The sequence below is a fragment of the Chelmon rostratus genome, chromosome 5 (assembly GCF_017976325.1).
Source record: "Chelmon rostratus isolate fCheRos1 chromosome 5, fCheRos1.pri, whole genome shotgun sequence".
Lineage (NCBI taxonomy): Eukaryota > Metazoa > Chordata > Actinopteri > Chaetodontiformes > Chaetodontidae > Chelmon > Chelmon rostratus.
In genome coordinates, this window is record NC_055662.1 from 15,217,583 (window position 1) to 15,237,986 (window position 20,404).

Genomic DNA, 20,404 nt, shown 5'->3' on the forward strand with positions numbered 1-20,404 from the left:
TGCTGGTACCAAGCTTTTTGTAGTCTATTATGTTACCTTTTTGGATAGTATTAATTAAGGACGTTTGGGGAAAATGAGCTGAGAGTAGTTGGAAGCCGCGTAGAGGTAAAACTGGTGTCTATTTCATACATTTTACATAGTGGTTATCTGTATTCAGGATCCCAACACTGAAGAGTAATTGCATGTCTTGCAAAGCCAGTCTACATGATGACCCACCGGCTTTCAGATTTCAAATAATTGTAAACAACTACTAAATGATGCACTACAGTCTGGGTATAAATTAAGATGGATTCTTTATACCATTTTTTTTCTTTGCCTCACATTTATTCTGTAATGGATTTTGAGGAAAACAGAATATATGATTGTCTAGTTCAAATAACAAAACCGAAGACCAATAAGAGTGGAATATATGATTCTTTTGTTATATGAGTAAGGAAGAGACTTGTCAGTTATTAGTACAGGGTACATGAAATCGCATCTTTTATATGCAAACCCAATAATTTTGCTTTAAGAAAAGGAAACGTGTCAAGATAATAATTGCGTAGGGATTATAGTTTTTTCTCTTATTTTTTCTTTATTTATTAATATATAATTTCTGCTCTTTATTTCTTCTCTTTCTTATTTCTTTTAAACATTAACATGCTGTGAGGCAAAATAACAACAGAAAAATGGGACCGTTTTTAAACCACCAAGTAATTCATCTTTCAAAACGTACGATCTTTGGTTGGTACGCACACAACATTCACGCATGTACAGTATGACCTTTCAGTGCAGCTGCCTGCGAAGGCTGCACACGCCGAAGAGACGGTCGGGAGCGGAAAAACGACGCATCTTGAAGCGATTTTAAAAGCATACACCCACCATAAATGGGTCTATCACCTCATCAGAAGTCACTTTCGTCGATCCCGTTACCGCTACCGATTGTTTTGGATGGATTATATTATTTACATCTCACCGAGAAGCCTTACAACGCCCAGTCAGCAGCGGCAGCCATAGCTCGGTCATTGACGCTGGAGGTTAGTGGGCTCGTCATCTGCGTCATCTGCGGACTGCCATTTCACTAGCTAGCTTACCAAGCAGCAAGCTCGCTAGCTAACCGGCTAGGCTAGCGGAGGGTTCTAGCTAGTACTGGTGAATTTGCTAGCATGTTGCTAATGTGAGTCAAAAGTGCCGGTAAGCTTTAAAGGGTCGAGAGTGGTATTATTTTGGAATATGTGTGATATTTGATTTGGGCGTTACATCGGTAGCTAGCGCTAGTCAGAAATGATCAAAATGTGGTGGATTTTCTCCTGAGTTTAGCATTAAGTTACGTCCACCATTCAACAGTGCCCGTAATAACTGATAACCTAACGCTACTTTGGAAGGTTTATGTAATGTATATGATCGTTTTTCCAAATTTCTAACATTGTTATATCGCATTTGTTTATTATATTGCATAATTAAGCAGTTAAGCGTTACCTGGACCGTAATGTTACGTGATATCTGCTAGATAAGTAGTGAGTGCTAAGATGTGTTACGTTTGCGTTGTTACATAATATTGAGCCAACGTGCTGTCCTGTTGTGCTCGTGCTAATGTTAGCTCTCTCACATTAAAATTGTGTCATACACAGTTGGCTAACTTTCTAGGCATGACGTTTGTCGTCTGTGTGTTCAGCAGGCGTGTGTGTGTGTGTGAATGAGTGATCAGACGTATTCTGCTTTTTGTATTTTTCCAGTCAGCTTGTTGGTCTACCATAGCAGTGAATTGTATTTAGACCCGTGCATGCTCTCTCTCTCTCTCTCTCTCTCTCTCTCTCTCTAACAGAATACTGTAATCTGCCCATGCAATGGCCGTCTTTAGTCATCAGGTGCTCTTTGCAGTCACAAGATCAAGGTAAGGAAGGGGCACGTGGATACAATTGTGTAAGTTTCTTAAACACAAACTCTGGTGATTCAAAACAGGCTGTAGGACTCTAAGGCTGAGTAAATGCAAAACTGGTTCTCTTCACAAACTTCCATGCCAGTAATTACAAGCTCTTGAGTGTAGCCTCTGCTGTTTTAAAGGAGAGTCAAAATAACAGTGTCTGTTTATGTAGTGTTTGCTCCAGTGAAGCCTGTTCACTGTATCCCATATGACTCCAGTCTCACACAAGAAGTAAACACAAGTACAGTGGTTTCTATTGATGATGCAAGATCAGAAACTGGGCAACCAGAGTAGAGGACAAGGGTAGAGGGTGGGCCAGCGGGGGCAAAGGCTGCCCTGATGCCTTTGTATCCCTTTAACAGATACAGAGAAAGTTGTATTTAATAAAATGAATATCAAAACTTAGTTATTTTTGATGAGTTTGAGTGTGTACATTATTCTTTGAAATATGTTGTGTCCCTGACAGTGTGTTAAATGAGCAGGGTTCATGACACCAAAACTACTTTAGGTCAAGTGGAAAAGGAAAAGGAAAGATGTGACATTTCAGGTCAAACGCTGTGTTGACGGACACAGAGATTCAGCTAAGATGTGGTCAGTGGCATGCTGTGACCTCATACATTGTGTGGCATGAACGCAAATGCTTCCCAGAATGCAAATGGTCATCAAAGTGTCTCGTCTAATGGCATCAATGCATTTTTATTTTATTTTTTAGTAGCAGTGACTGTGGAGTGAGGGAAGTGACTACAAGTGGCCATGAGTGACACAGCTGAGGTGTATTCTGATGCTAGGTGTGAACTGCAGTCTGTCTCAACAGGATTGAGATACATGTTGGAGATACTAGGTCTGACAGTTGCTGTCTGTGAGCATTGTTTTTGCTTTACGAACTTGTGAATTACGGATTTACGGATGCTCATACTGAACAAAGGTGGTACTTGACGTACTCAGCTAGTTAATCATTAAAGCAACACAGTAGACGTGGTAGTTTTGCTTAAAGCTACCTAACGTGCAGACAACAATGTTTGATAGACAGCCATAGTTTTGTTTCTTTATGATTGGTTGCTGAGTTATATGCTGACCAAGAAGGGCCAAGCAAAGATTTGTATAGACAATGCATTTGGATGTTTTGTGTGTGGTGTAGTGCTGAAATAATTAATTGATTAGCCGACTGACAGAAAATTAATCAACAGCAATTTTACTATTAGATTAATACTTTGTCATTTATCAAGCAAAATTGTGAAACATATGCTGGTGTCAATTTCTTAAATGTAAGGAATTGCTGCTTTTCTGTGTTTTATATCTTATATCTCCCCATCCAGCAGTCCAAAACCTGAAGATATTGAATTTTGGACTATATACATCCACACATTGGCAAAGCTGCAACCAGAGAATCTTTTGTATTTAGGCTGAAGAAATTGCTTAAACAATTAATTGATTATCAGATAGTTGGCCATTAAGTAACTCATTAATTGATTAATTGTTGCAGTTAGAGGGTAGACATGTCTTAGAAATCCATTGGTCATCACATTCCTTACTTTTTCTAACAGCGGCTCCTTGCATAGTGTTATGTAACGACTAACCAGTTTTTCTCGTCTCTGTCAACAGGGGTTCATATTTATTATCCAAGCGGCACAGCTGCTCCTCTCTGTCTTCCAAAGCCTATCTCCACATAGACGCTCCCCGTCACGTCTCGTCCTTGCTCACACTCAGGCACTCCCGTTACGGTTACCCCCACTGTTACAGAGGCCACGCTCTCAGCCGTGGCCATAACTCCGCCCTGCTCGCCCGCTCGCTACATAGCTCAGGTGTTTGGCTCCAAGACATAAAGCAAGAGGACTCTAAGGCCTCATCAGCCGCTGCCCAGGATGCTACTCCGGGGGCAAAAAAGGACTCTGTGGCTGCTGCACCCCAGTCCCAACCTCTATCAACTTCCACTCCGACGTCCACTGCCACCACAGCGGCTGCCGTCCCTCCGGTGCAGGAGAGGGCAGTCTTGAAAAAGTCTCTGTATCAGAGGATTGTTGATGAGTTGAAGCATTACTACAATGGCTTCCGGTTACTTGGCATTGACATCAACATTGCAGGCAGGATGGTGTGGAGACTGCTGCATGGACAACTGCTCACACGCAGGGAGAGGAGAAGGGTAAGAGACGCTAAATGTACATTATATGGTATAGCATTTTACAGTCTGTCTAATGTTACAGGATTTATTTATCTTCAACTGTAAACCCCTGCAATGTCAGGCACAGGGATCTAGAAAATTTCCAGTTAGTTATTGTATCATGCATTTACACAAGCCCATCCCACATGGACTGAAAGCACCAAAAATAAACTTGCAGTGGTGAAATGTATATCAGATAAGAACGTAACTGTTTTGACATAAAATTGCATAGCATACATCAACAACAACAACATTGCTCCTTTCCTAAAACACACAGCCATCTTACCAAAATAACACATCAGAAATGTAGGATATTTTTTTTAGCTTTTAAATCATCATATATCAAGCATATAATGGACTTTGTCTTCAATTGTGTGCCTTTTCTCTTTAGTGGAATCGAAATGTACCTGAAAGTAACTGTACATAGACAGTCATTGCCATTCCCAGAGCTGTGCTACCAGCATGGCTAAAATGGTTGTTGTGCTTGGAGAAAACCAGCAACCTCTAGACATCACGTTTGGTTTGAGAGAATAATCAACACATGAGTTAATGATGAAAATAGCAGTGCTATAGTGGAGATTTGTGCATATTAACAGCCAATTTTGATGTAATAATACCCTTACTAAAATGCAACTCAAGTTTTTTTTATACTAATTCAACCAAAAAGAAATTATTAGAAATTAGATATTTAACCCAGGAGTGTGGCTCTTAAATCATCAAGCAGTTAACTACAAAACACAGTCTCAGTCTTATTTCAGTCACATAAAGCAACAAAGCCTCTTCTTTTAGTTTTTTACTGGTAATGTACCTGAAGGTAACCGTGCGCTTGACACAATGCTATTTCACATTAGGCTGTATGTGGTAGTTTTTAATGAGATATTACAGTTTTGGTTTGTGCTGAACACCAACAAACTGTCTCTCCCCACTTGTGTCCCAAATTAATTTGAAATGTTTGTTCTACTTTTCTTTGCCTCTAGTTGTCTGTATTGATCTAGTCGTACTGCCCTCAGGCAGCAGCATGTCTGTCTGGTACAGTCGTCTGGTTTCTTCTCTGTCATTACAAAAGACTTGGCACAAAAAACACTCATCCTGGTTCTCCTCCTCTGTCACTCACCTTCTGGGTCGTTATCAGTAGGCCTGTGATTCATACATTTATGACTTAAGGGGTTGTTTGACTCTCTCACACCTACATGTCAGCAATGTGTACCGTGTGTTTCCAGAGTCGTAACATGTGAGTGATTGCAGGTATACGGTTGTGTGGTGCAGTGGTTAGAAAGACCTGTCCATCCTGTAAATGTTAAGCAGTTTTAAGCTGTGCAACTGTGCAAAGCTGTAAGTGTTATGACTGGAGTTGAAAAGAATCAGTCAATTAATCAATTATTTGTTAAGTTAATCAGAAGATGGTTTGATCATTGAGTAATAGTTTAGGACATTTTTCAAACAAAAATGCAGAGCGTGACTGAGCTGCAGCTTCTCTATTCTGAGGATTTGCTGATTTTCTTAACCTGGTTGATAGTAAACTAAATATCATTGGGTTTTGGACTGATGGTAGAATAGAACAAGACATTTTAGGATGCCAGAAACTATTATGTTTTTGATTGTTTTTTTTTTTTTAATTTGACCAAAAATTGAATAATGAATATTCCTCATGATGTATGAATACTCTTGAATATTGACTGTCCACTGAGCGAGTCTAAACTGACTGACTTATATTTAAATTTTCTTACATTTTAGATAATAATTAAAAATGTATTTCTATTTTTGTCTATAATACAGCTGCACAATACATAAAGGTTTGGGCAGGAAACAGACAGGCTCACTACCAACAATAGCAAAATACTGATGCTAAAATGCTATATTCAAGTTAAGAGCAGCACTTCAGAGGCATGGCACACCTGGAAAACGTTGCTGTTAATTTAAACACAAGATACTTGTGCTCAAAAAGAGGATTCATTCTCAGTGAAGAACCTTGGAGCTCTAATCTGCCTCTATACCTGCCAAAGAGCAGTGATTCCTAACACGTCTCTGGGGGTCATCAGGTGGAAACCTCCCTTCAACAGTGTTTCGCCTACTTAGTCCCACTACACCTCCAGGAGGTTAGGCAGTGAACTCCGGCGTCCCAGAGTCACCCCCCCTAGTGCCAGTTCACACTGCTCCTACACAATCCAAACAGCACCGCCACGTTCAACTGACCCAGAGATGCTCCAGGTAGTGGCCAGTACCGATGCTACCATTTAACTATTGCTAATGCTACTGCTAACCGCTAGGAAGAACAGAAGAAGACAATACAGTTCCGATGCTACCATTTAGCTAATGTTATGTGCTAACCGCTACCTGCTAAGAGGAACAGAAGAAGACAATAACGCTAGATTCACCTATACTGTTAATGTTAATTGCTAGCTACCAATACTAACTGCTAAGATACTATCATACTCTCACTGCTTTAGCTATTGTTAGCTGCTACAATGCTACCACAGGCCTAGATGCCACATGTAACTGCCGATTGCCACACTACCATCATCTACCCCTGCCTCTCACCAACTGCACCAAGAAAAAGCGGGGTGGGAATACAAACCCTGGTTCGGGTAGGGGATAGAAAATTTAGAAGGTGCTGAAGGTGGAGGCCTAAACCACAGACTAGATTTAACAGCCTCTTCTAACATTTCCTTCAAGAAGCAGCAAACCCTACCATTTCCTTCAAAAAGCAAACAGAGCAGGAAAACAAACCCTAACATTTCCTTCAAGAAGCAGACAAAACAGGAAAACAACCAAAAAGATCAAAAAACAAGCCAACTCTGTGTCTTACCACGCAAACTCACCTGAACAGGCCGCATGGTCCCAAAGAGAGACTCTAGCTGGCCACACCCCCACCTTATCTAAACTTCCTGGTTCTCTTCCTATTGGCAGAGCGAGAAGATGGGGCGGGGAAAGCAGAGCAGAGGAGAGGTGTCTTGTTCAGACTTTAACCTCTTCTCTTGCCGGGTTAGGCATGCATGTCCTCTGCCTGCCCCCCCACTGTCCCTATTTCACCCCCCAACTACTATTATTTCTCCTGATCCATATCCACTGACTAGACCTAGCAGCCTCATCTGACATCTCCCTCACTGTCTTTCTTAAATTTTGCCCATGCACTCCCAGCTCCCTCAACAGTGAAACAGCTGACCCTGCAACAAAACCTCTACACCCCACTTCAACCGGACAGACCCTGGTCTTCCATCCCCTCTGCTCAGATTCTGTCTTTAAATCTGCATACTTAGTCTTCTTCCTTTCATAAGCTGCCTCCACTGAATTTTCCCAAGGGACTGTTAACTCAATAAAATACACAGTCTTTTTACTCATGGACCATAAGACAATGTCTGGCCTCAGATTACTATAAACTATTTCCTGGGGCACAACTAGCTGTCCTCCCAAGTCGACCTGCATTTGCCAATCATCAGCCCCTACCAGGCAGCCACCTCCCTGCTTTCTCCCTGACTTAGCAGCTCTATTTTTCTCCCCCTCTCGAACAAACTGCACATCTAACCTCTCCTTTCTAGAACTTCCAGAATTCACCTGCTTCCTTCTCTCCTCAATGCCTGCGGCTAAGCTTCTCAGCACCTGATTATGCCGCCATGTATACCGGCCTTGTGATAAGCTAATTCTACAACCTGACAAAATGTGCTTTAAACTTGCTGTACCTGAGCAGAGTGGGCACGATTGATCGCCCTGTACCCAGAGACTTAGGTTCTGCGGGGTTGGCAACACATCGTATGTCGCCCCTATCAGAAATTTAATACGGCCTTCCTCCATATTCCACAGGTCCCTCCAACTAAGTTTCCTCTTCTCAACACCTTCCCAATTCAACCATTGTCCCTGTTTGGCTTGACCAACTGCTTTTGCCCCTCTTAACAACTCCTCCTGCCTACGCACCTGTTCCACTACAAGCTTTCTTTTCTCCTTTAGACCTGCTTTATTCCACACTGGTTTGCCTGGGCCAAGCCCCAAGCCTCCCCGGCCAAATTGAACATTTCCTACTATTTCTGCATGCCTAAGAGCTGCCTCTGCCTCCTGCACTGCTGCCCTTGGGTTCCATTTCCTTCCCCCAGAAGGATTCGGAACCACATTGCTAACTAACATGTCCTTACTCCCAGATAATAAAAGTTCTGTCCTAACCTTAGTGCATTTAAACTCCTCTGTTAGACTGGATACTGGCAGCTGAAGCATTCCTTTCCCATACAAAGCTACATTGCTTAAGCACCTGGGAGCACCCAACCATTTTCTAATATAAGAGCTAACTAGCCTTTCCATTCTCTCTGCTACAGATAATGGGACTTCATATACTGACATTGGCCACATTAACCTAGGATACAAGCCAAACTGCAAGCACCACAACCTCAGTTTTCCTGGGAGCCCTGATTTATCTATTCTCTCCAGCCCTTCTGCAACATCCTTTCTAAATTGCACAACCTGTTCAACATCATTCAGGTCCACATTGTACCACCGTCCTAGACTCTTAACTGATTTCTCCCTAATTGTTGGGATTTCCTCACCATCTATAGCAAACTTTCTATCACTTACTTTCCCTCTGTATATTGAAATACTCCTTGACTTACTAGGCTTAATCTTCATACTAGCCCACTTGAGATTCTGATTGACTTTATCTAACAACCTCCTTGTACATGGCACTGTTGAAGTTAGCAGTGTCATATCATCCATATAAGCCCTACTTTTCTTTCTTAAAGCTCAACACAACTGGATTTTACATGCCAATATTAATATTTGACAGTGCTCTTTGGTGGACAAAATATATGCTAGAGACACTATTTCTGAAATTCCTTGGAACATATTTGCTACCTCTGGAATGTCCCACAACTTATTGATCGACCTTCACATTCATACTAATAATATCTGTGATGATCAGCTGATGTTATCAGCCCGGCTTTAGTTTTAAATATTTATTTATTTTAATCCAAATTTGCTCTGCTGACATCTCTCAGCTGACATGCTATTTATTGAACCTGCTGGCTGTTTTTGTTTGTTTATTTTTCTAGTTGCTTTACTTTCCTTCCACTGTTTGCATGTCCACAAAACTGAGCAGTTCCAGTGGCAGTAATTGTGAAATTTTCAATAATTTTACTTGCTTAGACTGCTGAGATGTGTAGTCAGTCAGTCAGTTTCAGGTTCCATTATGCAAGTTATGAAACATCTATCACATGATGTGAGCAGCTGAGCTCGTCTTCAGTGAACTCCAGAAAATATAATATTGTTAAAAATTTTTAATACTTGCAGGAATTGTTGTTGGAAATGTTGAGAGGTTTTTCTGTTATATTAGGAGCTCTTCCTTTAACATATCTATGGAAATTCCAGATAAGCCCTCTGTTGCATCATGTAGAAAAGATAATGATTAATCATTAAAAATGGAACATACTGCTACTGTATGTCTCTGTATGTATGCTTGGTGTACACACATTGCAATAGGTGCATGCACCCTTCCTGACCCAAACTGTGCACATGCTGTGTTAGTTTAATTTTAGAAGGGGACTTGCAGAGCTTCAGCGAACATGTAATGGATCTGACACGTGCACACACCTCCAGACTTAGACACTGACAGTGCTGCCCTGACATGAGTACTGACCCACGTTACCATCCACATCCAACAACGAGCATTGTTTTTCTTTGTGTTTATAGCTGATGAGGACCTGCGCTGACCTGTTCCGTCTGGTGCCCTTCATGGTGTTCATCATCGTTCCTTTCATGGAGTTCCTTCTTCCAGTCTTCCTCAAACTCTTCCCAGAGATGTTGCCCTCCACCTTCGAGACAGAGTCCAAAAAGGCATGTGTTCATGTACACACAGATACACACACCCAATCGCCCGAATGACCTCATGACAGGGTTCATTATGATTATGTAACTTTTCAGATATGGCTGTGGCTGCTGGATTAGGGACCTGTGGCCATGCAGACAACTGACTTTATCTTATCTAGGCAATTTACTTTGGGCACTGTATAAACAGTGTGCACATGCTCTTCGAACGTGCAAAGTGCTTTAAAAAGCTTCACAAAAGAAGAACAATGATACACCCATAATATGACATTCCTTTTTGTTAACTTTCAATCTCCTGTAAAAGAAAAGCAGCAGGTTTCTGCACTTGGTCCAGTTGCCCTGTCAACTCTGATATTCCCTGGTTGTTGTTGTAGAGCACGGTTGAGTGATTCACAGATATGCTCTTGTTCTCCTGGACAGCACAGAGGTGCCCAGCCTCTGAAAAAGTGACAAAACATAAGAAGCAAAAAGAAAACGAGTTTGTTGTGATAGCAGATTCTAGTACAGTGTGTAATAGAGGATGCGAGAAGGTCAACTCAGTGGAGCGGAGAAGCCAATCAGTGACGAGTGTATTAACTCTATTTTAATACATCAAACTGTGGCTGTATTTGAAGTCTATTTTTTAAACTAACCCGCATCCCCTCCCTCTCCTTCATGCAGGAGGAGAAGCAGAAGAAGGGTCTGGCAGCTAAGCTAGAACTGGCCAAGTTCCTCCAAGAGACCATCGCTGAGATGGCTCGAAGGAACAAAGCAAAAGCTCAGACAGAAGATGAGACGCAGCGCTTTTCCACATATGTTCAGAAGGTAAATTAGAGCTGTGTGTCCCAGAAGGCACTGGCTGCCCATGCAAAGTTCATCATATTAATGCTGTACTGATTCTTCTGTACTGTTCTGTTTTAAGGTTTGACTGCCAGCTAAGCGTGATAAGAGCCTGTGAACATGCTGAAGCATAGTTGAGATTAGAATTGGCAGCATTAGTGAGATGAAAACCTCAGAGCTGAGACCTTCAGTTTGAGTGTTGTATTCATTTTAAAGTAGATAGAATCGATGGTTTGTGAGTTATAAGATTTGTACTTGCTCTGGTCTAGAATTAGATGATATTTGCTCAGCCTGGTTTTTCTCTGTCCTTGTCAGGTTCGAGGCACAGGTGAACAGCCCACAACGAAGGACATCGTCCGGTTTTCAAAGCTATTTGAGGACGAGCTGACGCTGGAGCACCTGGAGCGCCCCCAGCTGGTGGCTCTATGTAAACTGTTGGAGCTTCAGCCCATCGGCACAAACAACTTGCTACGTTTTCAGCTGATGATGCAACTCAGAACCATCAAGTCAGACGATGAGGTAAGACAGGGGACCGGGACCTGTTACTTTTGTGGTTGAGGGATTGTTGGCATGATGATCAGTTTTTTGATTTCCCTCTCCCGTTTCTTCACAGATGATTGCAGCAGAGGGTGTAGCAGCTATGAGTGTGTCAGAGCTACAGGCAGCGTGTCGTAGTCGAGGCATGAGGTCTCTGGGTCTCACCACCGACCAGCTACGGCTGCAGCTGCAGCAGGTGAGCAGCTGGATGTTAGCTTGTTGCTTGACAGAAACTAAATGGTTTCACAAATGTATGATTCCCCATGTTGACATAACCAGAGATTGAAGGGTGAGATGTTATAAAAAATCTTGTGGGTGAGATTGCAATAAGTTAGAGGTTGAAAGGAAGGACGGACTGTTATACTTGTAGTCATTCCAAGTTTGTTGTTTGAACACAATAAACAGACTGGAACAAAGTTGGTGCAAAATTTAATGAAAAACTCTTTTCATGTTTTGTTATTGTTCCCTATGTTATAATAACTGTTCTTCTCCATGTAGTGGCTGGACCTGCACCTGAAGGAGAACGTTCCTCCATCACTGCTGCTGCTCTCCAGAGCCATGTATCTGACTGACCTCAAACCAAAACCCCCAGTCATCCCACCCGTTCCCAAACTAGAGGTTTGACCTTTACAGTCTACTTAGAATCCTACAGGCTGCACAAGTGTTTATTCATTCGAATATACATATTAGAGAAAGTTGTACCCTGTTTAATATTTCAGCTGTTTAAATAGCTTGTGTGCATCTCACTTATGTTGGGTACATTCTTTGCTCTCCTTATGGGAAGCACAAACTGTTTATGATGTTTCTGGGTCTGCTTATTTATTAGACACCTGGACTGTAACAAATGATTATTTTCATTAATCAATTGATATCAGTTGATAAGCAGTAAAAAACGGCCGTCATAACTTCCCAGAGCCAGATGTGGAGTCTTAAGATGTGTGACAAACAGTCCAAAACCCAAACTATACTTTATAAATACTTTATTTATGACAAATAGAAGTTGCAAATTTGAACATGTGTAATTAGTTGATCTTTTGATTAAAGTAACAATAAGCAAAACACATGTTTGACTGGAGAGGGACTTAAACAAATACAGCCACTGAACAAGAAAGCAGAGCAGGTATTCTTTTGTGGGACGTAGTCTTCTTATCAGATGTTGTGATGTTATTTTTGCAGAAAGCTGCTCCTCCTCCAGTGGAGAATACAGAAGCAAACCCGACCTCAGCCAGTACTGACATGCTGTCGGACCCTGCTCTCATCATCAAAGACAGACCGGTCAGTGCACTCCTAAAACACAGCCACATAACACGCAGCAGCAGCATGAGATCAGATAAGCTGTATCGATGAATTGATTTGAGGAGATTGGGTGATCACTCCAGTTAAGGATAGATTTCTACCAAAGCAGTAGCTGTACTTGTTACACTGGAGTAGCCGTGCAACTGTTTTTCTAATCATTGTCGAGTCATAAAAGCTGCATTATCAAACAAACATGACAGTATGTAAACCAGATTAATGTGTGCATAGTCCAGCATCAGAGCAATAACACAGAACACAGAATGAGACAGTGTTTATCTTTGGACATGTACCAGAGTGACCAAGCAAATAGACAGTGCCTGCAACTTTTATGATTTTTGGCCAAATTAAAGGATTAAGTACTGATCTTCATTTATGGATTAAGAAAACTTTCCAGCCTCTAAAAGGAATACAACATTTAGGGAAATTGTGCTTTCTTCTTATTTTCTAAAAGATCAATACTGTTCTCATGTCTGTACAGTAAACAAAAAGCTACAGTCAGCAGCTGATTCGCTTAGCTTAGCACTTAGCACAAGATTGGCTAGCCTGGCTCTGTCCAAAGGTAACAAAATCCATCAACCAGTGTCTCTACACATTTTTACACCTTGGAACTTTCCATCACCACCACCTCCATCATTTTTGTATCGTGTCTTTTCTTTTTATCTGTGGGCTGTAGGTGGAGGAGATGAGAGACAAAGCTCCTGTGGTGTCAAACAAACCTCTGACTCCTGCTGAAGTCCTTCAGGTAAGCACCCTTTGTTCCTTGGTCCTGTGGAATCCACAGAATCCAGTTTGGGATTCAGTGCCACACAGGGTTTCATAATCCAGTTAGTTCTTCCTGGCTTTGATCTTTCTCACATGACATGCTAATCTCTCACAGTGGGACGCAGTTGCTATTCTGGAAAAGCAGTTATTCTGCATCATGGAAAATGCTTGAATACAGTAGAGAAAGTGTTGAGGCTGGTTGGAAATCTGTTTTGTTTAGATGTATAGAAGTAGTAAGAAGTTTAGCATGAATGTAGAAAGCTGCTGGCAAAGTTGGAACTGAACATCTCAAGATAATCTGTGTGAAGTTTAAAAATAGCTGATAAATATAGACCCATCACTGTCACACTGGCATCCAAGTGTTTTCTTTTTAACCAACCAGTCATTTAAAGAAATACTACATGACATCAAAACACATTTTAAAGCCCCTGTGTGCCAGTTTTTTAAGTGCAATTGTAGAGTCTCTCCCTCTTTCACTCAGTCTTTCTCGCTCATTTATTCTCTGGCTCTTTGTTTTAAGACCACTGGGTTATATAGTCTGGTATGTAGCTGTTGTTTAAATGTCAGCTCCATTAAACTGAAAGTTTAATTACTTATGTACACATCCACGCATCTCTAAAGAAACGTGGACAGTGTGTCCTATGGGGGGAGGGTGTTGCTGTCTTCCCAGGCTTAAGAGTTCCAGCATTTTCTTAAGTCTTCATTACCGACGTCAGTGTGTTGTTGTTTTAGTTAGACAGCCCAATAATTTAGACAGATTGAAACTCCTTTACTGCAAGATTATTCAACTGTTGTTGAATACAGTCACCTTATTAATGAGGCAGCACTTCAAAATGTCCCTCTGATCTTTCTTTTTTTTAACGTGTACAGAAACACAACAACTCCAAGGAAAATCCATGCACTGCATTATAGGTCACTAGCGCACTGACAGAGCTAGCATGGAAAGTCCTGGTGTTTCAGTAGTCTGAGACACATACTCATGTGACCATGACGATCATGCTTCATGTCTGACTGATGACCTTTGTATCATCCTGTCCCCCTCTTTCACATTTCTTTCACTTAAGTATAAATTAATATTAAAAATGGATTAGTTTGATGTTACTTAATGTGGCTGTTTCATACATTTTCAGTGGGAGTTACTGGATGTTGAAGTTAAACCAAGTTCTGTGACTGCTTTCACAGGCTAAGGCAGCAACAGAGGTGTCCCAGAAGAGCAAGATGAGTGCCAACGGTGTGTGAAGAAGAGCAGGATGGATTTACACAGCCCTGTGTCCTCGGAAAGGTCTGCTGTCTGCTCTGCATCGTCTCAGCAGCTGCTTCTTCATACCGTTGACCTTCTGCTTTCACATTTTTGCACTCCATTCTCTGTAACTCTCTGTCAGAGCTTGACAGACCAGCCTGAAATTTCACTGGACTTGCAGACCACAAATAGTATGATTTCTTTGACCTAATGTCCTGGAAATGAAGCCCAAACCGCCCATGGCATATCCTAGTCTAAACAGTCTTCTCCTCCTCCTGTAAATTTGTAAATATCCTGTATATTTTTGTCTCCGTTAGCAGTTTTATTTTGTTTTATTTGGATACCTTTTTGCTCATGTTCAGGATAAGAGAGGAGTCATCAATTTTTCAGAAATAGTTTGTTGAACTTTTTTGGTTCAGTTGTTGTCCTGCCTTCATCTTTGCTCAGTAAACAGGACCAAGCTGATGTGCTGAGGCAGACACCAAAAGATGGCACATCCTGAACCTGCGTTCAATAAATTGCAAAAGGTTCTGTCTTTGTCATAATCTCGTTTTGTCAGATGGTGGAACCGCAGATTTGGACTGGCCCTGCCTCTGAACAGGGTGGACGCCGCGTAGTTGCTTGCTGCTTTAATTAGCAAACGAAGACTGGTATATTATTAAGAGAGAGAGAGGTCCCTCCTTAAACCCAGCGGTGACCCAGTGCTGCCTGTCTCCACTGGTAAACCACCGAATGAACAATCTGTAAATAAAACTGCAGATTTTATTTGCATATACAGTGTATGTATTGTGTTTTAACACTATGATGCTATGACCTCTTTAAACTGAAAAGAGAAAATACTTGATTTTTTTCCATAAAGATATATTATTAACATGGGGAAGAAGCTCCAATCCCAAAGCCACAAGTGAGATTAATGTTATTTTTGGTATTGTGGCGCTAAGAGAAGTAAATATATAGCATTACGACTGATTTGCTTAACTATCGTACCTTATTAAAATCTCAGAAATGAATTATCCTAAAAGCTGATATTGGTCGTTCACCACATAAATGTCTACTGTATATACAGTTTTGTGCGTGTTTAGCAATGCTAAAGATTTTCTAACCCTCCCACCCACCGTAACTGACTTCATTCCAGCTGAATGAAAGTTTTTTTGTCTCCACACCATTTTTCGTCATTGATATGGGCACCTCCCAGAGGTGGATTCTATAAATAAAAGGTTATTTTTTAAGCAAAGAGGTTGCTAATGAAGATTTATATAATTGGTTTTACATATGTGCCTATGGTTGAAGGGCGATTGTGTTTGCATTTTTCATCAGAGAAGTGATTTTCTATGTTATACCATTGTCCTTTTTTTGTATTTAGCTTTGCACATTCACCTCAGTATGTTTGAAGTGCCCAATTGCCCCTTTCACCGGTGGAATGTCTCCTTTTTCCTTCCCTAATTTGATCCAAGTATCAATGAATCCTTTCCTTGTAATTACCAGTGCTGTAACTGATGAAAAAGCAATCACCTTTTCAATCAGCACTGGACTCAAAAGGAATTAATTGCTAAAACAATAAACACTTTGAAAGGGGTTCTGCTAGAAAACCCCCCATCATTCTGAGTAGATGTGAACTGATTTATGCAACATGTATGTCAGTTGGTGCTTTTTAAGAACATTGTCCTCTGATGAGAAAGATGTCATGTTGATGTGTTGCTCATTAGACTTGTTGAGTTGATCTGCTGCAAGGTTTTCTGACTTGGTGCACTTGATGACTGGTGTCGACATGATTAAAGGATTGCACAGCTATGAAGTAATGGGAATGACTGGACTGGTTTCATGTCACTGCTGTGCCTCTGAGACTCACCAGCCTGAAAGATGTTGTGAATTTCTCTCCCCAGCGGTTGAACACGATACATTTTTCTGCGTCCACAGATATTCTTGTCCTGAATAACCTTCCTTCTGTCACCTCTTCAGTGTTTGTTTCCTTTTCATTCATCAGCATTACAGTGTGTGTGAGTGCTGTACCTGTCTAGAGGCTATTATTACCCGCTGCTGTCACGAATGGTTTAGTACATCAATGCCACCAAGATGTGTCCTGTTTTCAGATTCAGATCTTACCCTGCATTAAACGTATGCATCACTTTACCATGGCAAATGAGTGTTGAGGAGTGATGAAAAAAATAATTCACATGATTAAAGTCATGAAACCCTTTACACATGTGACATGTCTCTTTGTTGACCATACCTGTAAAATCCAATTATTTAATTATTCTGTGAAAACATCACCATTGACATGTCCTGCTGAAACAAACATGAACATTTAACTTTCTTACTGTAAGGAAACCACTGTAACCACCACCATATACTATACGTTAATGGCATTTTTTTTAGACAGGTTAAATGTATGTTTCCTCATGGCCAGCAGGTGGCACCATCTGTAAACAGGAATATATACCTAAACTAATTTGTCCAAAACCAAGTGCAAATTTGCATATTCATTAGGTTTAAGTGCACACAATCATTTAAACATGTTAACTTTGTTCACAGAAGAACATCGGCGTTGTTGGGGCTTTAAACTAGTCCACATCTAATAATTTGAGACTTAACACTGCTCAGCTCCCAATTGCACTTGATAATAAGGAATAATCTGCATAATACAACCCGAGGAAGAATCTTTCAAAATGTGTCTTTAGATTCAGACACATTCATGGCAGCAGTTTAAAGAAATCTATGGGGATCTTTTCAATATAAGAACTTAAGGCAAAGAACTTAAAACGACTATCAAATACTACTTGAGGTACATGGACTTTGCCTGTTAAACTTTAAACTGAAACTGATTCTGAGATGCTTCATAAACACATCTGGAGAAACCAACAACCACTGAGAAAGGAGCATCAGTCATTCACAAGCAAGGATGGAGCAAGGTTCACCACGTAAAAAGTGTATTACTACGTCGGCTCAGGAACCAACAAAATGCTGCTCAATCTGAACTCATCCCCACACTTTTGCAAGAACGTGGCTTCTCATCTGTGTGGACTCTTCCGTGATTTTTGAAGTCTGCTGTCTGACTGAATGTTTTCCTACAAGTGTTGCATAAATGTGACTTCTCGCCTGTGTGCTTTCTCAGATGACTGGTTAATACTGATTTCTGACTATATCTTTTCCCACAGTAGTTGCAAGAATATGGCCTCTCACCTGTGTGGCTTCTCATGTGCCTCTGCAATTTTGACATATACTGAAAATCTTTTCCACAAATGTGACATTTAAAAGACTTTTTGCCAGTGTGAGTGTTCCACTCAGTCTTTAACATGGCAGGGTTGTATATGTTGCTAATGTGACTTATGCTTTTTTTCTTGTTGGCTGTTTTGTTTTGGCTCTGCATCTGGTGACCCTGAGTCTCCAGGCTCGCCTCCTTTCTGATCTTGGCTCTCAGCTACATTAGAGCTGTGAGAGAGAAGCTGGTGGTCACTTTCCTCACAAGCAGGAGTCAACATGAGGGCACCAGTTTGTTTCAGTACAAGCTGCTCTCCCTCCTGACTGCTGCACAGTTCCTCCTGTTCCTCTTTACTCTGTGGAGGTTCTGGCTCCTCTTGGTCCAGACTGCAGTTCCTGTCCTGGTCACAGAGCTGCTGGTCTGAGAGAACCTCCTCCTCCGTACAGACATGCGGCTGTGGGGGCTCTAGAGGGACACAGACAAGGCAATGATGCGAGCAACAACAACAACAACAACAACACTACATTGTGACGATGTAGAAATCGAGTTCCTCTGCTTTGTGTAATTAAAATAATTAAGTTTGACACACCTATCCTGTGTAACTTTATTTCAGGTTTCCAGGCGTTGTCCAGCAGTCTGCGCTGACGACTGAGCTCTTCTTCGAGCTCGACGATAGTTGTTTCAAAAGCTCTGAGTATTTCCTCAGCAGCAGCAGCAGTTAGTCACTCGTTGACAAACTCTCTCAAATACTCAACTGGAGGCATTGTTGTTTAATCACAAGGGAAGCGGTACGGCTACAATATCGTCTTCCAGCGAATTCAATACACCCATGCAGCTGACGCTTACAGTCTACAACGCGCTGCTGCTGCTGCTGCTGCTGCTTCTTCTTCTTCTTCTTCTTCTTCTTCTTCTGCTCCTCCTCCTCCTCCTCCTCCTCCTCCTCCTTCTTCTTCTTCTTCTTCTTCAACAGCAGTTGCCAAACCAACGTATAGGGGCGTTACCACTAAAAACTTAAATTATTCCCGTTGCTCCGAAGTAATGAATTAGAAGATTGCGTACTTTCTATGATGTCTTTACTCGCAGATTCTAGCTGATATTAGCTACCTTCTTTATCCATCATACTTGACAGTTTCTGGCTTATTACAATGCTTACCTATTCTATGGAGTGTGAGATTTAGACCTGTATGTCCTATTCTCAGACAGGTAATGGCCATCTCTTTCTTTAGGTTTCTGATCTGTATGCAACTAACAACCAACATGTTTTTTAAATACTATAAAGATGTCTTCCTGTGTCACTTAAGTCCCATTGTTCCTGCCAGGTTTTGCACACATAGTCCTTTGGTTCTAACCTCTGTTTTACTTAATGGCACTTGTATGTCAATTAACTTACCTTTTCATTTCCGTCCACCCCAGGAGGCCAAAGGAAGGAAATATTCAGTCCCCTATAATGAAGCCTGAGTAGCACATGGAATATGTCATATACAATATTCTACCTGCATGGCAGCTCTCCAGACTTGGTGCTTGAAAGCACTCACAAGCTATCAGAGATAATTACAATACTGCAATGGTTATTTTTTGTGATGCTAACAATATTGAAGGTGATTCAGGTGTGTATACTGAAAGATGATCTGATGCTCTCTGTTTCACTGCGAGCTCACCCTGAGGGATGAAGAAGCCCTGTCTCTGGTTCTTTTGAGCCATCTTTGAATATAAATGTCTTGTTTTGGTGTTGGTCAAAGTAGTTTTGTACTATTGTCCACTTTGGTGCCTGTTCAGATTTGCTGTAAACTTACATCTATGGATGGAAAAGTGAGGAGGGATGGCAGATGATGAAACAGTAGGGCTTAATTTTAGCTTGCACAGGCCTACATTTTGCAATTTAGCATTCCCTATTAAACCAAAGCTGTAAAACCTGGAATTATTAAGATCCCAAATATGCAGATTGTTTAATGGTCCCTGTCAGCCCCATAAAATCGTATGTTTGACTTTAATTACTGATGCCATAAAGAGTAATGAGTAACCTTCAGCATTTCAGCATTCACTCTTGTTTCCCGTCCATCAAACTGTGTCTACATCCATCTCTTAGTCCTTTGAACTGACTGCACACTAGAACCACTGACAAAAACCACAAGACGGATCTTTTGAAAAATTATTTGTGACATTTGGCAAATGTTTTGATCCACAGGACAATAAATCATGCACATCTCGCCATCAGTTTAACAGCCTCCACTGTGCACTCACTGTCAAAAAATGACTCCCGAGATACACTGTGACTGACTGTGACTGACTGAACACACTGTAATGTCTGACAACACATAGACATACCTATTGTTAGGCAGTGAGCCTTTTACTGCAGAATAAGTACTTTTACATTATGTACTTTAAGTACATTTTGCTGATAATACTTATATTTTTATTTAAGTGAGGTTTTGAATGCAGGACCTCTGCTTATAGAGGAGTGTTTTCGCAGTAGTGTGTTAGTACTTTAACTGAAGTAAAGGATGTAAATTCTTCCACCACTAGTTACTTTAAAAAGTCTGAATATTTCTTCGGCAGCAGTTATTCTCTTGTTGACCAACTGTGTCAAACACTTTTATCTGTGCAGCAGTAAACACACAGAAATCTTCTGTCTTGAAAAGAGAAACTGCTGTGTTGGTTGATATTTGCTGCCTCACTGATACTCTACAT

At 41.1% G+C, this 20,404-nt stretch overlaps 2 protein-coding genes across 2 annotated transcripts; one reads left to right on the top strand and one right to left on the bottom strand.

The window, feature by feature from the left end:
* The first annotated feature begins 778 nt into the window (after nucleotides 1-778).
* Nucleotides 779-16,714, top strand: letm2 (leucine zipper-EF-hand containing transmembrane protein 2). Its single transcript, XM_041937964.1, has 11 exons — nucleotides 779-1,016; nucleotides 1,805-1,873; nucleotides 3,506-4,043; nucleotides 9,729-9,872; nucleotides 10,524-10,667; nucleotides 10,998-11,201; nucleotides 11,296-11,415; nucleotides 11,718-11,837; nucleotides 12,396-12,494; nucleotides 13,189-13,257; nucleotides 14,460-16,714. The coding sequence occupies exons 2-11, from the start codon at nucleotides 1,827-1,829 to the stop codon at nucleotides 14,514-14,516; spliced, it is 1,542 nt and encodes a 513-aa protein (XP_041793898.1). The 5' UTR covers nucleotides 779-1,016; nucleotides 1,805-1,826; the 3' UTR covers nucleotides 14,517-16,714.
* Nucleotides 16,715-17,482: 768 nt separating this feature from the next.
* Nucleotides 17,483-18,480, bottom strand: LOC121606221 (zinc finger and SCAN domain-containing protein 2-like). Its single transcript, XM_041936415.1, is given in 3 exon segments — nucleotides 17,483-17,851; nucleotides 17,853-18,181; nucleotides 18,306-18,480. Coding segments are annotated over 3 exon segments (873 nt in total).
* Between the last annotated feature and the right edge of the window lie 1,924 nt (nucleotides 18,481-20,404).